This window comes from Haliotis rufescens, unplaced genomic scaffold, assembly GCF_023055435.1.
Source record: "Haliotis rufescens isolate VD_foot unplaced genomic scaffold, xgHalRufe1.0.p SCAF_17, whole genome shotgun sequence".
Lineage (NCBI taxonomy): Eukaryota > Metazoa > Mollusca > Gastropoda > Lepetellida > Haliotidae > Haliotis > Haliotis rufescens.
This window is the reverse complement of record NW_025963857.1, coordinates 19,932,096-19,957,090: the sequence shown is the minus strand read 5'-3', so window position 1 is coordinate 19,957,090 and position 24,995 is coordinate 19,932,096. Positions and strand designations below refer to the sequence as shown.

At 40.0% G+C, this 24,995-nt stretch overlaps 1 protein-coding gene across 6 annotated transcripts in view; it reads right to left on the bottom strand.

Annotated features, from left to right (window-relative positions):
* LOC124133933 overlaps positions 1-24,995 on the bottom strand; it is a 63,992-nt gene that overhangs the window by 14,862 nt on the left and 24,135 nt on the right. For 5 of the 6 annotated variants that reach the window (XM_046498519.2, XM_046498522.2, XM_048397686.1 and 2 more), the window contains exons 2-8: positions 13,858-13,947; positions 13,202-13,243; positions 11,485-11,731; positions 6,805-6,983; positions 6,221-6,414; positions 4,538-4,700; positions 1,362-1,391 (exon numbers count right to left, since the gene is read on the bottom strand). In XM_046498519.2, coding sequence (XP_046354475.2) covers positions 1,362-1,391; positions 4,538-4,700; positions 6,221-6,414; positions 6,805-6,983; positions 11,485-11,731; positions 13,202-13,243; positions 13,858-13,900 — 898 coding nt within the window. In that variant the 5' untranslated portion in view covers positions 13,901-13,947. Of the gene's footprint in view, positions 1-1,361; positions 1,392-4,537; positions 4,701-6,220; positions 6,415-6,804; positions 6,984-11,484; positions 11,732-13,201; positions 13,244-13,857; positions 13,948-18,655; positions 18,679-24,995 lie in introns of those variants that run through there. The other variant, XM_046498521.2, reaches the window with a different exon arrangement.

Genomic DNA, 24,995 nt, shown 5'->3' with positions numbered 1-24,995 from the left:
ACTACCTCAATGTATCACAAATCACACAAAGCAACAAGTACTGTATTTTCTTGAGTATAGTGTGCAGTTTTTTTTCCAAAAAACACAGCTGTGTAGAAGGGTGTGTGCATTATACACGAATTAATGAGTTTTGATGTTTTTTCCCCCATGGAAAGACATTACCGTGAGCACGTAACACCGGAAATACAATGTCAAAAAATCCATACTGAAGTTCGCAAATTATTCATGTAATACACTGGCTATAAAAAGTGTTCTTTGTATATCTGGACTTATGTTTGTAACTTATTTCATTAATTTTATTCAAAATTCTTTTTAATATTGTTTTACATAATTTCGGCTTAGTTTACTAGAAAATACACAAGGTAATCTTAATGCCTGGATATAAAACAATGCCTAGCTGAACAAAATATACAAATTAAACGGTAAATCAACATGTCTGGTGATTTTTTATCTCAAATTTCGAATTTGTACTGACGTAGTTTCTCATCACCCGTTCGTTTGCCGGACTTCGCTAAAGTGGTCGGTGTAATTTTTTTCTGCGCATAATATTCAAATTTCTTTTTTTCCAAAATATTGAACCCGCTAGAGGGGTGTGCGCATTATACATGGGTGCGCACTATACTCAAGAAAATACGGTAAGTAAGAAGTAACCCACAAGCAATTACTTCCCACATACATGCATATGGGTCGGTGGGGAAGCCTAGTGGTTAAAGCGTTCGCTCGTCACGAGGGGCCAGGTTCGATTCCCTAAATGGGTACAATGTGTGAAGTCCATTTCTGGTGTCCCCCTCTGTGATATTGCTGGAATATTGCTAAAACGGTGAAAAACTATATTCTCTCACTCACTACAACATATTATGATAAAAAAAAAGACAAAAGTGAGTTGGGTTTAACACCGCTTCAAACATTATTTCAGTTATATTATGGTGTGTCAGCTTGATATGGGAGGAAAGCCTGAAGTGATGCAGGTCTCGGACATTCATAACTTGGATGAAACCCCTGAGCATTGGTATGGCGCTGGCAAACCTAGAAACATAATTTGGGTGAACAGGATTCGGGGTTCTTGGACACATGATGGATGAAACTCGGCACAATGAATTGTTTCAATATACCAACAATCCATCTTCCAAGAACAAGGTTGTTGAAGTTTGGTTTGTTTGTTGTTTAATGCTGCACTCAGCAATATTCCAGCTTTATGACAGCGGTGGTTGTTGAAGTAATTTTAAAAAATTGACTTTCAGGATGAAAAATATACACCAGTTGGTACTTGAGCTGGGATTATTGGTTTGTAAGAACGATATAAATGTTACAAATCATTTTTTTTAAAAGCTTGGAAACAGTTTTAATAAATATATACAAACCTGTGATGGGTCTCACTGTTTGCCGCCGATCTGAAAAGTATGAAACACATGTCAGATGCACGCCATGTTAAGTCAGTAGAGTTATTTCCCATTGCCCATATCAGCTTGCAGAAGACGGTGATGTTTATTCATTTATACACATCCATCTCATGGCAGACTGTAAATATTTGAATCTGGACCAGTCAAACTATTGGTTGACAACGTGCGGAGACATCCACGCCATCTGGTGTACATTACAATCAACCTGGCTACTATGCTTGTTGTAAGAGATGACTATGCTTGTTGTAAGAGGCGACTATGCTTGTTGTGAGAGGCGACTATGCTTGTTGTAAGAGGTGACTATGCTTGTAAGAGGCGACTATGTTTGTTGTAAGAGGCGACTATGCTTGTTGTAAGAGGCGACTATGCTTGCTTGTAAGAGGCGATTATGCTTGTTGTAAGAGGTGACTATGCTTGTAAGAGGCGACTATGTTTGTTGTAAGAGGCGACTATGCTTGCTTGTAAGAGGCGACTATGCTTGTTGTAAGAGGTGACTATGCTTGTAAGAGGCGACTATGCTTGTTGTAAGAGGTGACTATGCTTGTTGTGAGAGGCGACTATGCTTGTTGTAAGAGGCGACTATGTTTGTTGTAAGAGGCGACTATGCTTGTTGTGAGAGGCGACTATGCTTGTTGTAAGAGGTGACTATGCTTGTTGTAAGAGGCGACTATGCTTGTTGTGAGAGGCGACTATGCTTGTTGTGAGAGGCGACTATGCTTGTAAGAGGCGACTATGTTTGTTGTAAGAGGCGACTATGCTTGTTGTGAGAGGCGACTATGCTTGTTGTGAGAGGCGACTATGCTTGTAAGAGGCGACTATGTTTGTTGTAAGAGGCGACTATGCTTGTTGTAAGAGGCGACTATGCTTGTTGTAAGAGGTGACTATGCTTGTAAGAGGCGATTATGCTTGTTGAAAGAGGTGAAGTGAATATGCTTGTTGTAAGAGGTGACTATGCTTGTTGTGAGAGGCGACTATGCTTGTTGTAAGAGGCGACTATGCTTGTTGTAAGAGGCGACTATGCTTGTTGTAAGAGGCGACTATGCTTGTTGTAAGAGGTGACTATGCTTGTAAGAGGCGATTATGCTTGTTGAAAGAGGTGAAGTGAATATGCTTGTTGTAAGAGGTGACTATGCTTGTTGTGAGAGGCGACTATGCTTGTTGTAAGAGGTGACTATGCTTGTTGTAAGAGGTGACTATGCTTGTTGTGAGAGGCGACTATGCTTGTTGTAAGAGGCGACTATGCTTGTTGTAAGAGGCGACTATGCTTGTTGTAAGAGGCGACTATGTTTGTTGTAAGAGGTGACTATGCTTGTTGTGAGAGGCGACTATGCTTGTTGTAAGAGGCGACTATGCTTGTTGTAAGAGGCGACTATGCTTGTAAGTGGTGACTATGCTTGTTGTAAGAGGTGACTATGCTTGTTGTAAGAGGCAACTATGCTTGTTGTAAGAGGCGACTATGCTTGTTGTAAGAGGCGACTATGCTTGTTGTAAGAGGTGACTATGCTTGTTGTGAGAGGCGACTATGCTTGCTTGTAAGAGGCGACTATGTTTGTTGTAAGAGGCGACTATGCTTGTTGTGAGAGGCGACTATGCTTGTTGTAAGAGGTGACTATGCTTGTTGTGAGAGGCGACTATGCTTGTTGTGAGAGGCGACTATGCTTGTTGTGAGAGGCGACTATGTTTGTAAGAGGCGACTATGTTTGTTGTAAGAGGCGACTATGCTTGTTGTGAGAGGCGACTATGCTTGTTGTGAGAGGCGACTATGCTTGTAAGAGGCGACTATGTTTGTTGTAAGAGGCGACTATGCTTGTTGTAAGAGGCGACTATGCTTGTTGTAAGAGGTGACTATGCTTGTAAGAGGCGATTATGCTTGTTGAAAGAGGTGAAGTGAATATGCTTGTTGTAAGAGGTGACTATGCTTGTTGTGAGAGGCGACTATGCTTGTTGTAAGAGGCGACTATGCTTGTTGTAAGAGGCGACTATGCTTGTTGTAAGAGGCGACTATGCTTGTTGTAAGAGGTGACTATGCTTGTAAGAGGCGATTATGCTTGTTGAAAGAGGTGAAGTGAATATGCTTGTTGTAAGAGGTGACTATGCTTGTTGTGAGAGGCGACTATGCTTGTTGTAAGAGGCGACTATGCTTGTTGTAAGAGGTGACTATGCTTGTTGTAAGAGGCGACTATGCTTGTTGTAAGAGGCGACTATGCTTGTTGTAAGAGGCGACTATGCTTGTTGTAAGAGGCGACTATGTTTGTTGTAAGAGGTGACTATGCTTGTTGTGAGAGGCGACTATGCTTGTTGTAAGAGGCGACTATGCTTGTTGTAAGAGGCGACTATGCTTGTAAGTGGTGACTATGCTTGTTGTAAGAGGTGACTATGCTTGTTGTAAGAGGCGACTATGCTTGTTGTAAGAGGCGACTATGCTTGTTGTAAGAGGCGACTATGCTTGTTGTAAGAGGTGACTATGCTTGTTGTAAGAGGTGACTATGCTTGTTGTAAGAGGTGACTACGCTTGTTGTAAGAGGTGACTATGCTTGTTGTGAGAGGCGACTATGCTTGTTGTAAGAGGCGACTATGCTTATTGTAAGAGGCGACTATGCTTGTTGTAAGAGGTGACTATGCTTGTTGTAAGAGGTGACTATGCTTGTTGTAAGAGGTGACTACGCTTGTTGTAAGAGGTGACTATGCTTGTTGTAAGAGCAACTATGCTTGTTGTAAGATGTGACTATGCTTGTTGTAAGAGGCGACTATGCTTGTAAGAGTTGACTATGCTTGTTGTAAGAGGCGACTATGCTTGTAAGAGGTGACTATGCTTGTTGTAAGAGGTGACTATGCTTGTTGTAAGAGGCGACTAATGGGATTGGGTGGTCAGGCTCACAGACTTGGTTGATGCATGCCATTGCATCATGATTGAAGACCAATCATACTATGAATGTACAATTTGTTTTTCAATGCCACACACAGCAATATTCCAGCTACATGGCAGCATAATATAGTAATAATATGTAGTATAATTCTTGTGCATATATTTGATAACCGAAAAAAAAGGAGCTATGTGTTATTCACACAGAAAACATTTTTCATCACTGGAAATACCAACACATATAAAATATGCCAGTTTGCTATCATGAACTTACTGTTATTAAAAGAGTAGGTGGCTTTAAAACCAATATAGTTGCGATTAGACGATGTTTGCGGTATCCCTGTTTTGAACTTGACAATTAGCTCTGGGCCGTCAGACACAACAACTGGGCGACTGCTGGATCCGTAGATCGGGCCGATAATGTCACTCTTCTGGAACTGAAACCAGAAACACCTTATGTACTTGTCACATTAAAATATTATCATTCTCTTGACCCGCAGCGTGCCTACCACATCAACACACCCACACGATAGTCCCCCACCCCTATGTCAATGTACCAACAGGATAGACCCCCCTGCTGCAACAACCTTCCCACAAGCTTAACCCCCATCACTATGTCAAATCACCCACAGGATAGATCCCCCACACCCAAATCAACACACCAACAGGATAGATCCCCCACACCTACATCAACTCACCCACAGGACAGATCCCCCACACCCACATCACCTCACCCACAGGATAGATCCCCCACACCCACATCAACTCACCCACAGGATAGATCCCCCACACCCACATCAACTCAACCACAGGACAGATTCCCCACACCCACACCCACATCAACTCACCCACAGGATAGATCCCCCACACCTACATCAACTCACCCACAGGATAGATCCCCCACACCCACATCAACTCAACCTCAGCAGAGATTCCCCACACCTACATCAACTCACCCACAGGATAGATCCCCCACACCCACATCAACTCACCCACAGGATAGATCCCCCACACCCACATCAACTCACCCACAGGATAGATCCCCCACACCTACATCAACTCACCCACAGGATAGATCCCCCACACCCACATCAACTCACCCACAGGACAGATCCCCCACACCCACATCAACTCACCCACAGGATAGATTCCCCCACACCCACACCCACTCACCCACAGGATAGATCCCCCACACCCACACCCACTCACCCACAGGATAGATCCCCCACACCCACATCAACTCACCCACAGGACAGATCCCCCACACCCACATCAACTCACCCTCAGCAGAGATCACCAACACCAACATCAACTCACCCAGAAGACAGATCCCCCACACCTACATCAACTCACCCACAGGACAGATCCCCCACACCCACATCAACTCACCCACAGGACAGATCCCCCACACCCACATCAACTCACCCACAGGACAGATCCCCCACACCCACACCCACAGGATAGATCCCCCACACCCACATCAACTCACCCACAGGATAGATCCCCCACACCCACATCAACTCACCCACAGGATAGATCCCCCACACCCACATCAACTCACCCACAGGATAGATCCCCCACACCCACATCAACTCACCCACAGGATAGATTCCCCCACACCCACACCCACTCACCCACAGGATAGATTCCCCTACACCCACATCAACTCACCCACAGGACAGATCCCCCACACCCACATCAACTCACCCACAGGATAGATTCCCCTACACCCACATCAACTCACCCACAGGATAGATTCCCCCACACCCACATCAACTCAACCACAGGACAGATCCCCCACACCCACATCCACTCGACCACAGGACAGATTCCCCACACCCACATCAACTCACCCACAGGATAGATTCCCCTACACCCACATCAACTCACCCACAGGACAGATCACCCACACTCACATCAACTCACCCATAGGATAGATCCCCCCACATCAACTCACCCACAGGATAGACCTTGGAGACATATGCCAGTCGTCAAACGTCAATACAATGTACTCGTCGATGTTAACGGCAGAGAAGTGGTAGATGTACACTTCATCATTCTCGGCATAGAAGTTTGGGAAAGCTGGCGACATGATGTAATTTGAGTCAGAGGGCGTGTCATAGGCTGATCCCCGAATATCTTGCTTCTTTTCTGAAATGAACAGACACAATTATTAAACAAAAGGGAACTAAAAAATAATTTTCAAAATGACTATAAGACTCAAAAATAGATAAAGATAACTTTTGTAATATGAAAAAATCTGTGTTCTTTAACATCTTTGGAGGATATATCTACTCAATACCACAGAAAATTTACTTATTGCTAATTGCAATTTCTAATAAAGTGTTCTCAAAAAATGTTTCAAAATGAAAATAATTATGATACTCCACATTCTAACACCAATATCATACATACTCATTGTTTTTAAATAACTTTACATGAATAACCAATGGAAAAATCATGAAATCATTCTCCGTGATCTCAGAGCATACAGCAAATACAGAACTGAATGTGACATTTCCTGCTGTCTGTGTGTCTTACCAACGACAGTGAGTTGCAGGCTCAGGTGGATATTCTTCACCATGCTTCGATTTGAACACACAACAATGTAGAGTTTCTTTGACAGCGAGTAATACGGGGACTCCGGCCACGGCGTGGAGGTGTACGACCGAGATGTCTCATTCACGTAGTCCGGGTCAAACAGGTGTAGGTATGTGCACCTGAAACAAATAGGTACTTGTAGAAACGTGGAATAAAATTAAATATGTCCCATCTCAGTCAATTCTATATGTGAAGTATAAAACAGATCCATGGGTTTTTATGAGATCTGAACTCATAAACCGACTTTTGCACTCGAAAACAAAAAACAGATTGTCCAAGTACACAATGCACGAGCCGGTGAGTTGTCAACTTTCGCAGATGCAGCACAACTCTCTCGTGACAACAAGGAGCTAATGCTTTCAAAATCATAGACAACAAAGTGTATCTGTTTGAATCATTAACACACTACTGCACATATCAATTTGTGATACCATATTCGACATAATAAGCGCCCCGCTCTAAAAAGCGCCCACTGCGATATTTGTTGATATATTGGCTAGCGAACAATCCCAATTAGCACCCCTTCCAATTAATCAATGTACACAAGACTTATTTATTCGTGTATAATACGCACTCGTGTGTAATGTGCACCCTTAATTATGGGCAAGTAAATCTGGGAAAATATATCTGTCGTATATGAACATTTCAGGCTGTCAGTATAAACCACGAAATCTATCTTTCAACTCTGGTTTTTCCACCAAGATAATATTCTAATAAGAGCCCCCTATTTCTAATTTTGAGAGCACCCTGGGTGCTTATTACGTCGAATACGGTAATTTGGAAACACTACAACATATTTTATCACACACTGCCAATAATAACTTATAACACTCCAAAGTATGGCATCAAAATATCTTCCCATCATACATATGGCCTCAGTGGCCAAAGTGATAACGAGGTGAGAATTATTAGCGAAATGTAGTGGTAGGAGGGAAAGATTTTCAGCACAGTTAATAAAAGTTTATGGGGATGTCATATATGGATTACATATATTGTTACATGTAAAGATTGTGGAGTTTATGAAGAATGATAAACTTCGAACATTCAATTGAAAACTTATTGTCGGAAGTAGTAACATTTTTTTAATGACATATTGGTATGTAATAATAACTTTATTGAGATTTTATAACAATAATGGCTCTAGTCGTGGCAACTTCTAAACTTTCGGGAAGTTGTAATCTATCGGACCATCATTCAGGCGATGTTTCTGACAGATCACGATCTGAAAAATACTATCATGAAAGTGCATCCCATGGATAAGCCGACCCCTTTCTACAGAATCTTTTTTCAAACTTTGGCTTATCTGCGGACATATAGGGTAGTACTAATAAACTATATACTCTGAGTTTCATTTCAAGACAACATTCATCAACATCTGATAGTTCAATACTACTAAAAAGAAGTTATAGCCCACCCAATGCTTTCATATCACGACAGTCAATCTGTCATGCCCTGGCAGATTAACTATCGTAATATGAAAGGATCGGGTGTTCCTTAACTTCATTTGAGTAGTATAGTTTAGCGTAATGATATGGGATGCTACTGTCCAGTGAGGAGAGAACATGAATTCACATGCTTTGTATGCCACAAGAAACAAAGTGTTTCAAGAACATAGGTGAAACTAAAATATCACTACATTCATAATGCTAATATATGATGAGCAATAACTAGGTTTGTCAACTATGTGTTAAAACACATATTGAGTCATATATTATTCTTCGTGTATATGTTGTTGCTATGGAAACAAATCAATGAAAACAAATACAGTAGGCCTAGATCCAACAAAGTTCGCGAGTCTGACCTTGCTTATTGATCAGGAATTGTCATGCCAAATGTCTCTGATTGTGCATTAAATATTAAAACCGACAGCCACTTCAATGCTTAACCTTGGTCCCAAATGAACTGGCAACTGTTCCACATGACTGAAATACCATTGTTTGCTTGGGCTTGGGTTTTCAAATCTGATATATATCATTTCCTATGGAATGTAATGCTGATTGCTTCTAAAGGATAATTAATAATTGATTCATCTTTCATTGATCAGGCAGGTTCATCTTACATTGATCAGGCAGGTCAACCCAAACTCCCATCTCCAGGAGCATGACATACTGGTTATATACCACGTAAACAGCCATCTCCAAGAGCCTGACATACTGGTTATGTACCACGTAAACAGCCATCTCAAGGAGCCTGACATACTGGTTATATACCACGTAAACAGCCATCTCCAGGAGCCTGACTTACTGGTTATATACCACGTAAACTGCCATCTCCAGTAGCCTGACATACTGGTTATATACAACGTAAACAGCCATCTCCAGGAGCCTGACAAACTGGTTATATACCACATAAACAGCCATCTCCAGTAGCCTGACATACTGGTTATATACCACGTAAACAGCCATCTCCAGGAGCCTGACATACTGGTTATATACCACGTAAACAGCCATCTCCAGTAGCCTGACATACTGGTTATATACCACGTAAACAGCCATCTCCAGGAGCCTGACAAACTGGTTATATACCACGTAAACAGCCATCTCCAGTAGCCTGACAAACTGGTTATATACCACGTAAACAGCCATCTCCAGTAGCCTGACATACTGGTTATATACCACGTAAACAGCCATCTCCAGGAGCCTGACATACTGGTTATATACAACGTAAACAGCCATCTCCAAGAGCCTGACATACTGGTTATGTACCACGTAAACAGCCATCTCAAGGAGCCTGACATACTGGTTATATACCACGTAAACAGCCATCTCCAGGAGCCTGACTTACTGGTTATATACCACGTAAACTGCCATCTCCAGTAGCCTGACATACTGGTTATATACAACGTAAACAGCCATCTCCAGGAGCCTGACAAACTGGTTATATACCACATAAACAGCCATCTCCAGTAGCCTGACATACTGGTTATATACCACGTAAACAGCCATCTCCAGGAGCCTGACATACTGGTTATATACCACGTAAACAGCCATCTCCAGTAGCCTGACATACTGGTTATATACCACGTAAACAGCCATCTCCAGGAGCCTGACAAACTGGTTATATACCACGTAAACAGCCATCTCCAGTAGCCTGACAAACTGGTTATATACCACGTAAACAGCCATCTCCAGTAGCCTGACATACTGGTTATATACCACGTAAACAGCCATCTCCAGGAGCCTGACATACTGGTTATATACAACGTAAACAGCCATCTCCAGTAGCCTGACATACTGGTTATATACCATGTAAACAGCCATCTCCAGGAGCCTGACATACTGGTTATATACCACGTAAAACAGCAATCTCCAGGAGCCTGACATAGTGGTTATATACCACGTAAACAGCCATCTCCAGTAGCCTGACATACTGGTTATATACCACGTAAACAGCCATCTCCAGTAGCCTGACATACTGGTTATATACCACGTAAAACAGCCATCTCCAGGAGCCTGACATAGTGGTTATATACCACGTAAACAGCCATCTCCAGTAGCCTGACATACTGGTCATATACCACGTAAAACAGCAATCTCCAGGAGCCTGACATAGTGGTTATATACCACGTAAACAGCCATCTCCAGTAGCCTGACATACTGGTCATATACCACGTAAACAGCCATCTCCAGTAGCCTGACATACTGGTTATGTACTAGGCTGGAATTCCTGGTCTCGATCATAGCGCCAACAGTGGCTATTATGAGTTAAGTCCCTTCTATGCCTCTCCTATGGACTAATCAGATACCACCTCTCGTATCACTTGCATTTGCTTCAAACAAAATGGCGGCTCCCTGTCAAGACAATCTGATCGATAATCAAGATCTATATTGAAGAAAAAGAAAAAGAAGCCTTACATTGCGAAGTGCATCAAATCATGTGAACACCTTGATTAAAAACATGCAAAGATTTGGAAAATATCTGTTGACAATGAGTCGGCGGTGCAAATGCTTTGCAGATCCTGCAATCAACCGAAATCTGCATGACAGATTTCGATTTCGTTGCACGATTTTGATTGGACTATGCATAGACTTGTTAGTCCAGTCGAAATGTAAGTTCATAATACCAGCTTAGTTTAGCAAAGGTGTAAACTGGACTTTTATAGTCAGTTAACTCACTTGCCTCGGGAAGATGTTATATAGCATGTAAACAGCCATCTCCAGTAGCCTATGCCTTGCGTGTTCACACCTCCAGTAGCATATGGGTTATCTACTCATCCTGGGGCACATGGAGATCTCGACTCAACCTGGGTTTTATGGGTCATCTACTCATCCTCGGGTACATGGGAGTCTCTACTCAACTTGTGGCACATGTGTCTCTCATCACCCTGGGGCATATGTGTCTCTCATCACCCTGGGGCACATGGATTATTTACTCAACCTGGGGCGTATGGGTGATATTTTCACCCTGGGGCACATGGGTTATCTACTCAACCTGGGGCACATGGGTTATCTACTCATCCTGGGGCACATGGGTTATTTACTCAACCTGGAGCACATGGGTTATATATTCAACCTGGGGCACATGGATTATCTGCTCAACCTGGGGCACATGGGTTCTTCACTCAACCTGGGGTACATGGAGTCTCTAATCACCTTGATGAACACATGGCTCTTAACTCACCCTGGAGCACAGCGGCCTCCATAGTTCCTATACACGTTGTCCCAGAGACAGTTGTGGTAGCTGAAGTCGGTGATGGGTTCGACGCGGAAGCTGCAGTTGTTGCAGGTGGTGAAGCGCATGAGGCAGTGGTACTTGGCCTGGGGGTTGGTACCAGTCAGATTGATGGACACCCTGGATGTGTCATTGATCTCCGGGAAGTAGTCGCCATTGAGTGAAAACCCTGGCTTCACGTCACACAGGTTGTAAGCTAGGAGGACAAACACAATCATTGGTTACTAATAAAAAGCATAATGTGTGCTGTTATATCAAGTTTGGTTTAACACAAAAGTATTTCTAAAATAACACAACATGTCATTTTAGAAAAAGAGCAAAGGCGTAAGGTTATTTGTGTGGGGGAAAAACAAGGATGATACTTGGGGCCAATCAGGGATTTGAACCCACTGACCTCAGTGTCTGGTAACAAAGGGACACAACTCTATGTAGTGAGCCTCAGTGCCCTAGACGACTTGGCTGTCCATGCCTGTGTTTCACTGCTAGCAGAGAGCTGATCCCTCTTTGCATGTTTGTTATGTTTTCTAACACTGCACTCAGCAATATTCCAGCTATATGACGGCAGTCTGTAAATAATTGAGTCTGAATGAGACCATCCAGTGAATGATATCATGAGCATCAATCCACACAATTGGAATTTGATAACATGTATCAACCAAGTCAGCAAGCCTGACCACGAGATCCTGTTAATCGCTTTACATGATAAGCATGGATTGCTGAAAACCAATTCTAACCTGGATCTTCAAGGGTTCCCTCTTAGCAATCTCCAAATAATTTCTGTGATTTCTTGCAATTTTTTCCCACTGATCAAATAGGAAGGGTAGCAAGTCATAAGACAAAACAAGGGTGCCAGCAGAGTAGGATTCAGCACCATGTATATAGCACTGGTATGTCATGGCTAGGGACACCATGAATGAGTGAATGAGTGAATGAGTGAGTGAGTTGGGTTTAACGCTGCTTTTAACAGTATTCCATTTATATCATGGCGTGTCAGCTTAATGTGGGAGGAAAGCCTGAAGTGATGCAGGTCTCAGATGTTTACCACTTCAGTGAATCCCACGAGCACGGGTATGGTGCTGACAAACCTAGAAACATAATCGGGGCGAACTGGGATTCGAACCCACAATCATATCTTTCTGGCGTGCCCAAGGGACGCAACTCTGCACAGCAAATCTCAGCGCCTTGGACGACTGGGCCACCCGTGCCCCCACACCATGAATGACCTGCACATACTGTATGTGCCCCATCAAACTAATGCTTAAACCGAAATGCTAACAAAAGGTTAGAAATAAGGTATGCTAGACTAGTATGACTCAGGAAGGGTTGGATACATTTCCAGATTGTCTACCACTATTACAATAAGGTAGATGGCAACTCTATAGCAGATAGTTTTTGCAGACTATTGAAAATAAAAATTAATTCCTTACCCTGCTAACCCTACCTCTAGTGACCTCTACTGACTCCCACACCGAAATACAATGACAAAGTGGTCAACACTAATAAACATACAAAATGACAAAATGATCTCATCAGCTCCACTGGTTAAAGAGTTCAGCTACAAATAACGATTGTTTTCACTATTCTTGACTGAATTATATGCTAGAGATGAGCTGATACAAAGGTGGACTTGTGCCCGAAGCACTACAGCATGTACAGGTAGACTCACATGGCTGAACTCCTGCTGCTGGACTGAGCTGATTCAGTACCCCTGAAACAAAACATACAGATACTACTGTCCAGCCAGCTGATCCTATGAAGCAATAATACTACAGTCTAATAAACAGATTGTATCTATTACAAGAACACTTTTTTCTGTTATTACATAATTAATTGGCTTACAGATCTATTGTCTTTTTCAATAAACACACATTATTTTTAAGGGGAAACAACAACAAAAAGTGAGAAAATAGTGGTTACTCCTATAATTTTACTCACATACACTGAAATATTTCATCAATGAAATTTGTGAACAGATTTTTGGTGAAAAAAAGGCTTCAATCTTTTAAATTTTTCTTCCTATTGAGAAATATTTGGCTGTCAGATGAATAAACAAAGTTAAAAGTGACATATGCTGATATTTTCAAAAGATACATGGATGATACAGAGGTATAACATTAGAGAAGGGTGATGCTAAACTATTTTACAGGTGTATATGTATATACAATCATGATAATATTGTTCATAAATCTAATGTAGATCCATGCATGACACTGACATGGAAGACCTGGCAACTCGTCAAACATATGAATGAGGTATATTTTAATAAATTTACAATTCTATCACTGAGCATTTTTTAAGTGAGCCTAACACAGGATGCCTCACCTAGCAGGAACAGCATAAGCAGTCTCATCACAATGGCAGACATTGTTGAGTGTGTGTCACTGGTTTGCAGTCTCAGCCCTCATAGTGCATCTGCAACATACAACATCAACATGGTCAACAAGGGGTGGCAACATTAACATCAACAACAACAACAACAACAAAAATTAGTGATCACTAGGGCTGCAACGAAACAACATTAGTGATCACTAAGGCTGCAATGCATATGCTGTGAGGCGAATACGATTCGTATCACGAATATATGGTGACGAATATGAATATTTAATCACGAATACAGTAACAGGTCATCAGTTGATGGTAAAGAATGATTATTATAATATTATACATTTATATACTGCACTTATCCAGGAACTAGTATCTGCTAAAATGCGACAATGACAAATGACCACATTGCTGTCAAATTAAATATATAAGAGTGCTGTCTTTAAAGAAATCTACACATACATATTATCAGTTCTTATGGATATTTTTATTTAAATAACTCATTTTATTTTTGTTGTAAATATTCAACTCTTGTGTCCACGAATAACAAATTCAATTCATGAAGGGATACGGTTCGATTCACAGAATACATGAGTGAATCATAACAGCCCTAGTGATCACAGGGATAGAAATGTATTTTTTTCGAGTGTGTCATATCTCGTAATGATGTTTAGATGTGGCATTAGTAGGGCTGGGACAGGTAAGTCGGCACTTGGGTCGGTGGGTACTGAGTAGGAGCCTGGTACCCACAGGACTACTTAGACCTATGGTTAGTCACGTGATATATTGTCTAATGACAAAATGTATCTAGAACTCCATGGCTACACTACAAGTCACTGATGTTCACATTTCTGTCTGACTATGCATGCATATGTTTGAATAATGATAAAATGTCTGGGTATTAATGACCTGATCATTTTTATACATGTAGCTAAATATATTTTGCCACGGCTATGGTCAATCTCTTCCCAATCGGGCAGTTTGTACCCCCTTGAGACGTACAGCGGGTACTCGGGTCGGGTACTCGGGTTGGGTACTCGGGTTAGGTACCACTATAATAAAATCGAACTTGTCCCAGCCCAAGTCCATTGGAATTTAAGTGTGTCTCTGCGTCAAAAAATAAAACAATTTTTTTGTTTTTTAGGACATCCACAATGTCCAGTTAACTTTTGTTTTTTCATAAAAATGGTTGAAAAAAATAATTTCCACTGAACAGATTATCCCAGACAAATCCCAGAACCCCCTTCCAAAATATCCACTGTATTACACCACCACTTCAGACATAACAAACTTAGTTTGTTATAACCCTATATATCTATATACATGATACACATGATATATGTACAGTTGTCTGTAAACTGTGATATAAATAGAGGTTATCACGCGAGTGTGTTTGGGGATGGTAAATATCCTGCATTAGGAATAAACATTGTATTTAGCGAGCCTTGGCGAGCTAAATACATAGTGTTTATTCCTAATACAGGATGTTTACCATCCCCAAACACACAAGCGTGATAACCTCTTTATCATATAATGCCATTCTTTAATTCTGTGCTTCAAAATCGCTTTCCCTCACTCACAAACATTACCGAAACATTGCGAGTTTTCCTGGAATGCGCGCATTAATATTTATTACGTCACAGGGTAAGTGATGTGTCAGTCGGACAGTGACAGTAGCCAGTATAGTTCCAACTGAAATATGTTTCTTATACAGTGGCCAAGCAACATATACGCAAAACAACAATTGTTTTTAATTGTCTTTCGCGGCAATCCATCGGTCTGTCCGCTAGAGTAACTGCCCTTTGTCAAAGGGAAACTACTCTAACCCTGGTCTATGAGACGTCACGGCCACGGTCAGACCTTGTTGACAGTCGGTCTGTCCTGTCATAACGATAAGAAGTGTTGTCAGATGTACACACAGCGACAAAACGAAACAAGGTAACAATTCAAACATATTTCCGCCAAATCCAACTATTTTAATTTGTGGAGAAGGTTTCAAGCCGCAGAGGTCTACAAGCACAGATATGGCTACTGATCCCGCTTGGCTAGGTCTCGTGCCCTCGCCAAATTGTTTCGAAATGTCTATCTCCAAAGTTGCCAAAACTTATAAAATGCCTTAGCTACGTCACAGTTAGACACAGATTTTCAGTATATTAGACTGTTCTTTGATAATGATAGCAATTATCCCTGTAGTTTATCCAGATTCCCGATGGTTAATTCTGACTCGATTGCCGAATGACTAGTGCGACGACGTGTTTGTTTATAAACAGTGAAAGTAGTCCCTACGTGACCTTTGATATTTGCATCTCTATCCGCATATGACCCCAACGGATATCGTTTTTATCCGTTGGCTTTATCCTGCCGAGAAACCTACCCATTATATGATAAAGGGTTTTATATAACATGAAAATGTGTGTCCAGTAAGCACAAATGTCTAGAATGGACACAGAAACAAATATATTGCATCCCAAGGGATGCACAATAATAGTCAATGTACCATATTCTTGACAACAAATTTGAAGGTCCTGTAATTAAAATAATTCTCAAATCTGATAGTTCAGTACTCTACACCATTTCATTACTTTACAGGACCCTCATATTTCCTGTAAGGATCCTTGAAATAATTATTGGGGGTCTCCTTGACCCCTAGTTTTGTAGGTCAAACCCCTGTATACTGTGACGATTCCGGGTTAGAATAGGTCTTCAACAAGCCATGTTTTTCATAAGAGGTGACTAACGGGATAGGTTGGTCAGGCTAGCTGACTTGTTTGATGCATATCATCATATCCCAATTGTGCAGATCAATGCTCATTATGTCAATCACTGGATTGTCTAGTCCAGATTTTATTATTTACAGACGGCCATCATATAGCTGGAACACTGCTGAGTGTGAAGTTAAACAACAAATAAACATACAAAACAAACAACTTCACTGCTGCTCCATCGTAAGGCAGTGAGCATGTGCAGGGCACGGATCATGTTAATCTCCCCCTATCTTCCTGCAATACATGCATGTAAGGAAATGAGCCATTGACTATCAAGACGATAGGATGACCTGACACTGACACTGCGAGGCCATGCAGTGGTGGTGTCAGCAGCTGGCTCACCTCACTACCATAAAACCTAATAAAACACTCATGATAGGAAACAATAAACTTCCAACAAGGGAATTCTCAGTAACGTTCAATAAAACACAAACTGACATTTTTATGGCACATGTTGCTGCGTTGTGTGTAGGTTGAATAAGCTACACCAGCCCTAGCAAGCAAGTGATGAATCATATATGAACAACTTCACACACACACACATATATATATAAATATACCTGCATCAACACATAACTGATTAACATCTGTTTATATATATAGTACCTGAAAAGCTAGAGGTTTGCGGCTGTGGTATTTGAACTAGGAATAAGGAACCCCTTCTTTTACCATTACACAACGATTTATCAAGGACTCCAAATTAAACTACCATTGGCAAGTCTGGCTGTGGGGAATAATGAGAAATAACCCCCCATGGCATCAAATTAAAGAAATATTTCTAAAACACCGGCGATTATTGATAACATCAGTGTTCCCGCTGGCTTTTGAAACCGCTGGCAACTCTAAAAATTACCATTCCCCTCAAATTTTTGCAAGTCCCAACTTTCAACAAATAAAAAAACGTATGAAAGTTATTTGGTTTTAATTCTTTCAACATCATGTTCAGCGCAAAGATGTCACCTCTGAAGCAAGTTAGAAGTTAGATCTATACGTCATTCACACAAACTTCAGTCAAATTTTTTTTCTGTTTATTTTAATATTTCAAGACGAAGTCGCTACAAATGGATATTTAACCTAGAAATAGACAAGGGGAAACCCTGATGGTAACAGACAAGCTGACTTTGTTCGAAAAATGTACTTATATGAATATCACCGATGTTTTGTTCAACAACAACGATTTATAAGGTACTTTATTTGCCAGTCTTAGGCAGACTGTGGACTGGCAGTCACATGAATTACCTGTCCAAGCCTAATTTAACGGGTAAAAAACTGGTCATTACCATTAAACGGGAACGCTGTAACATCAACATTTTTATGAGGTATTATATAACACTCCTGACCTTCTGAGAGAAAAATTTACTCGTAATGCAAAGCTGCTACAGTTACGGATCACAATATCAACAGGCATGTGTCACATGTTATTGATCGTCTTGCTGGTGCACAAAGAAAATCTACAGACATAACATACATAGTATACAATTAAGAATTTACATCAATATTTTACCGCTTATGGAGGCATAAACAGAAAAAGGCAGTGCGCAAACTGTGTAAATCTGCATGTGAGTGTGCACAGCTGTTTCTACGTTTACAGCTCCATAAGCAAAAGAGCATATTGAAGTCAATTCTTATAAATATATATGTCAACAATAAGAACTTTACAGACTGCTTATTTTTTCACACACACACAAGAAACAGCAGAAAACGATACGAAATCAGCGACATCGTTCAGCACAACAACGCAACACATGCCCCGCCCATTCTATTTTCAGTCTATCAAGAAACAGTAGTATGTTTGTGAGCAAGGCCTATTTTGTTTTAGGTTTATGGAAACATAATTGCATAAAATTGCTTGGTTAGCCAATCAAATGTCACGGAATAACTAACAATGTATTTACTCAGATTTATCAGTGAATTTGTTAATAAATAAGGTCACTTTTCTCTCGCTTCAAAAACTTGCAAATTAAGAAATAAATGAAAGTTGACCCCAAAAGGATTCCTTCACATCTACATTGACAAAATATTTCATTTCATACCTGCTCAGTCATCAAGGAAAAGAAGCCAAGCCCTTGCCCTACTTTCTGCTGGTGACTAGGATGGCAACACCCACCCCTCTGGAATCTGGCACTGGTGTGTGTTGGAGGTACGAGAGGGTTATTCTTTTTACATGTGATATATGATATATCCATCCCCACTCATATGTCTGTATTCCCCAAGCAACGACACACTCATGTTCCACTGGGTCACAAACACTGGATAAAAATAGTCACGTAACAAAAGAACTGACCGACCGCAACTGTCATTGCTGCACCAATAACACTGAGGTACTGGTAAAGTATTTCATTATAATTTAACAAAAATCCCCAAATAAAAGTGAAAATGATTCCATAACACCACAGAAGGAAACAGTCCCCATTACACAGTTTCAGAAGATTTCAGATTAGTCCAAAAGAGAGATTAAACAGAATTTACTTTAACCTAACCTCACCTCACCTCACCTCACCTCACCTCACCTCTATCAAATATACTGCACTGTCACCTCTTTCAACACCTGTCTTCTAGAAGCGTTGGCTCCTATGACACTGACTCTGGGATGATAGATGAAGCCTACATTTATTAAGGAAAATATCAGCTTGCAAAACATCTTTGCTCCTGCATATCATACCCTGCAGGGTTGACTATGAATTTTCTGATATGGGCCGATTATGTGAAAATTTCAAATATTCCAGAGGTACGCCCATTGAGCACAATGTTAAAATGCCCCATTGTATTTGAAAATGTGGGCCTATTTTCAAAATTAGGGGCTAAAAGCACAAGAATTATCCCTGATTAATTACACCATATGAAAGGTCTAATCCTATTGTTTATATATATTATAGTTTTTTTTATAATATCATTTAAATAATGCATTAACAACTTAATTCAGTTAGTTTTTAATAAAAATGTAAGCTAACACATTCATACTGTCCAGATTAGGCAAAGAGGAAGAGAAAATGTGGTGGTTTTCTGCAATTGTAAGATAACACAATATCACTTACCTATTTCCTTCTTATTTTCATTGTTTTCAAAAAACAAAGTATTATAAAAATAATTTTAGATAATATCTATCATGACCTACTTCCCGATAACAGTGGCTTTCTGCTCAGTAACATGTGAAAATACAGGGAAATACTTGCATTTTCGAAGCTTTGTCTGCATAACACATGCGAAGATTCCTTTGATTTTTGGTATCATTTGAAAGCTCTGAATATCTATAATATTACAGAAATCTTGCCAGGGGTATATTTGTAGTTGTAACATGTGCTCTTAAGGGACAGAAATTGGTTCCTAATGACCTTTTGTGTCGTAATCTGCTATAAGGATCTTGATTGGTCAAATTCAAGCACATGACCTAAGAAAACCAATCAAATTACAGAAATGGATACTGTCCTCATGTATGACAATGATTTCTAATGCATTTATTTTGGCATTTGACACTGTATTCGAGCGTAAAAGTTGAGCCAACAAAAGTCAAGATGACATTTGACTCCCATTACATGATCGCACAAAAAAAAAATGGGAAATCATTACTTAGATGTACTTTTAATATTTTTGATTACTTTATTTAATGTATGAAAGATTTGCTTGAAACGTCTTTATTTTGCTCTTTAACATTTTCGATATGGGCCCATTGTTGAAGCATGTGTGCCAGAATTTCCTTTTCAAAAACATTGAGGAAAATAGGTAATAAATTTAAATCCATCAATAAAATATGACGAAATAAAAGGAAATACAGACATTGTAAATGTGACAGATTAAACAAATGAAAGATAGGACAGGCAGATTAACAAAATTATTTATTATTTTGACATGGCCGGTTTACTGGTGTTGAAAGTGATAATACTACATACCCTCACCTCAAGCTACATGCCTCCTACAGACACGCTGTGGTATAAACACTGTCCAGTCAGAGCAAGCTACATACCTCCCTACAGCCAGTGTGGTGTATTAACAGCAGGGGTCCAGGTTAGGTTATGCATGGCGCCTGGTTGGAGTGCACCTTGTCTTCACAACACAAGCCATAATGTCATAAACATTACCACATGAGTACAATCTGAGTTATGGTAGGAAAGTCAAGAGGACACCATAAACCACCCATATCCATGGCACCCTGTCAAATGATACCCTGCAAGGACCTACACACTGAGAGGGTCAGACTCCATTAAAATTGCTAGTTGAGGTGGGACGGCCAGTAATCAGAGCTCATAATCTGCAGAAAATAATGTGATGGTTTGATCGGTCTGCATCCAAAGTGCAAAATTTAACATACAATGGTCGTAGCGTCTACACTTTAACACCAGAGCTCCAGATAAGCTTTTGGTGTTGTGGGTATTTTACCCATGCATTTTAAAATCATTGGGTATCAGTAATTCTATTTGGGTATTCAAATTTCTGTTACCCACTAGTTTTTACACATGTGGGTATTTAAGTTAAATATTTAAAAACACTATTCATCTAGTCCCTGCAAACTGGTGTCGTGTGGGTTCGAGAGCTTTATAGGACTCAAAAATACCACGATACTTCCACAAGAAAGTGTGATGGCAAATGATCATGATGTAACTGTCATCGTGGAGTTTGGCAAGGTTGACGGAACGCCTGTTTATAATTTCAAAATATGTTGCTGATTTGCTAATCGAATACGCAGGGTTACTTCACAATATTTTGATGATACGCACAAGTTTTATTTTTGTAGCGTATCTGTAATGTTCGTTGCGTATTTGATACGCTTGGATTTTATTTTACTGCGTATTTCTGCATTTCTGATGCGTATTTTACGCAGCTTATCTGGAGCTCTGTAACACTGACTTAAGATGGTGGGCTCCTTCACCTTTAGATCGGCTTATGAAAGTTGCAACTCCGTTCAACATAATTGGGCCACAAAAGCAATCTTAATACTTTGACTGCTGAAAGTCTATGTTAAAGTATGAGAGTATGATCACCTTTCGGCTACGATTGCTTTATGGAAAGGGATCTTGGATAAATTGAAATTTCGATAGAGGATAATCTTGCCAAAAAAAATAATTTGTATTAGCCTTGAAGTGCCTCTAAGAACTAGTGAGTGGTTTATGCAACATGTGGCATACTAAATGAAGAGAGCCACCTACAGTCCTGTGCAGCAATACTCTTTGAAAAGTATTCCAGTTATCCATGTTAAACAGTGGCATGGTATCTCAGTGGGCTAGCACTATAAAGTCCAGGGTCCACTTGCACAAAGCGATCTTAGCGCTACAATTATTGTAAATCCTTAAGATCGCGATCTTAGGCTTACGCTACAATTGTCATCCACTTGCACAAAGCGATTGTAGGTTAAGATCATTGTAAGCTACAATCGAAACTTACAATTGGTCCAGACCAATCTTAAGTAGCTAAGATCGTTGTAGTTCCTGACAAAATGGCGTGCAAGACAGGGCCAGTTTCACATTAATAATCTGCTTTACGATCAAACACTGCCTATTTATTTTGTTAGATTTTATGATTCGAATCGACACTTCAACAACACGAAGACCGCACCACAGATTTAACGTCAAAAATATCGTTAATTGCGATAGTGAACCACATAACTATCGAGTCGATAGTTAAAAGTACTATTCCCACCCGTGTCAATGCTGAAAGAAGTCTAAAACAACATACCTTATCAAGGGAAGGATAAAACCTAAGTCGTCTGCAAGCGATTTGTAACGTCCGTGACCTTTAAGATAAATCAAGGGCAGCTAATCATAGTTTATATTCTAGATGGGAGTGGTTTCCCTTTGTATAAGTATCGTAGAATCTTCCTTGCCCAGTTAGTGTATTAATGTTGTAGAACCGCCGAGCTCCCCTTGTATATCTTTTGGGTCACATTCGTGTCAGTTATTTTGTCTTTAGTTTATCATTAAATAATCTACAAGTAAACACAAGTTGAAGTGCAAAATCATACGTTTATATCCAATATCCAGTCACGAGCGGTTGTAATATCTGAATTTATAAGAAACTAATACAAATATTCATCAAACAAGCAAATACACATGATGAGACATTTGAAATTTGTGTAAAATATCCCATAAATAGCAAAAGTAAAATTCACACTTTTTAAAAAATATAATTAATACCAAATGAATATATATTAAACAACTTCTTTCTTGAAACATTATTCTTATTTCCCGTACATGCATTCTTGAAATCTCCCGTCTTACTGTGTTTTGAAAAGGTTGTCATAACATCCTTTGTAATAGCGGCAAAACTAAAACATGAAGGATATACATGTATTTAGGATTTTACGGAAAGCTCCCCCAAATAGATGACGATCATACATTTACCTGTTATGTTATTTGGACATAGAGATCTATTATTATTTTCTTTTTTTACTTTCATAATAAGAATGTCACTAAATCTATATGCCAACATTCTAATTATAGTTTCCTTCAAATAGTTGAGACCTTTCAACTGTGCAAGGTGCGTTGTATGTCGTAACCGGTTCTACACGTTGTATGCGCAGCAAGATTTGCGCGTTTGCAGACAAACATAGACAGAAGTCTAGTTTAAGATATTTGTACCTCCACCATTGAAGATTTCAATCTTAGTTAAGATCGCGATCTTAAATCCAAGCCGTCTTACAATCGCGTTAAGATCGGTTTGTGCAAGTGGAATAGGACAATTGTAGGGTGATTGTAAAGTTGATTTTAGCCGCCTAAGATCGATTGTAACTAAGATTGTTCTGTGCAAGTGGGCCCTGGTCCCACTTGTGATCTTAGCGCTACGATGATCGTAACTCCCATACTCTAACATAGATTTCAGAGAGTCTTAGCGCTAAGATCACTTTGTGCAAGTTTGCCCAGGCCATTACAAGCAGCGACAGACACATATGCATGAATATATATCTATATGAGAGAAATAATTGATTTTTCATTAACCCATTCTACTTCATCTCAGCAAGATACCACTATAGCAATATTAGTATATGTAAATGACCAGTCAGTAAATATCATCCCCAGATGGGTTCACATAAAGATGTTTAACAACAAATTGTAAAGCAACATACCTATGTTCATACACCTACTTACAATACTTCCATGCAGCTGTAGATTCCATTCACAGCATGTAGAATCTGTTTTGTTATCACATAGAAACTCCAGAAACAAAGTTATCACTTATCAACCAGGAAATCCATTATATAAAATCCATGGAACCACTACAGAGCTCCTTCCCATTTAATATGAAATTCATCTCCACAAGGACCTAAATGCGTTATACAATGTGAAGCCTGTTAATGTTACGTTGCATACAATAACATCCTGCATCTTCCCAACAGGAGACAGCCCTGCTTGATCACCCCAACATATGTAACCATTAGCTTGGCCACCGGTGTTGCATGATGCAACATGACTCATTACGTCCTGGTTGGGAGACTTCTTAATTCTAACCCGAATAAAGCTGTAAAATATCAGCTACTCACCTGAATCCTACCTTGAATAAAGCTGTATAATATCAGCTACACTCATATCCTACCCTGAATAAAGCTGTATAATATCAGATACACACATGTATCCTACCTTGAATAAAGCTGTATAATATCAGATACACACATGTATCCTACCTTGAATAAAGCTGTATACTATATACACTCATATCCTACCCTGAATAAAGCTGTATAATATCAGATACACACATGTATCCTACCCTGAATAAAGCTGTATAATATCAGATACACACATGTATCCTACCTTGAATAAAGCTGTATAATATCAGATACACACTCGTATCCTACCCTGAATAAAGCTGTATAATATATACACTCGTATCCTACCCTGAATAAAGCTGTATAATATCAGATACACACATGTATCCTACCCTGAATAAAGCTGTATAATATCAGATACACTCGTATCCTACCCTGAATAAAGCTGTATAATATCACCTACACTTGTATCCTACCCTGAATAAAGCTGCATAATATCCAGCCACCAGTTGACCAACAGACGCTCACTGTTTTGAGTAGCTGTAGTCACTGGTAGATCATGTAGATCACTACCCCTAAAACACTTATTAGATAACTAAACTAAGGTCATTAACCAAATTACTCCACATGATCCCCATGCCAGATTGTGTAACATTTGTTAACACATTAGCAATTTCATTAAGCAATATCTGACTAGAAGGGTATAACGAGGGGTTATAACCACAGAGGCTGGCTCCATGTACTCCCTGGTCATCCCCAGCAGGGGAAGTCTACACCCTGAACAAGGCAAATACCTGCATTTTTAAGGCAAGTTTCATCTGAGTGAGTGAGTTTGATTTTCCACCACTTTGAGAAGCATTGCAGTTATATCAGCTTGATGTGGGAGTAAAGCTTGAAGTGAT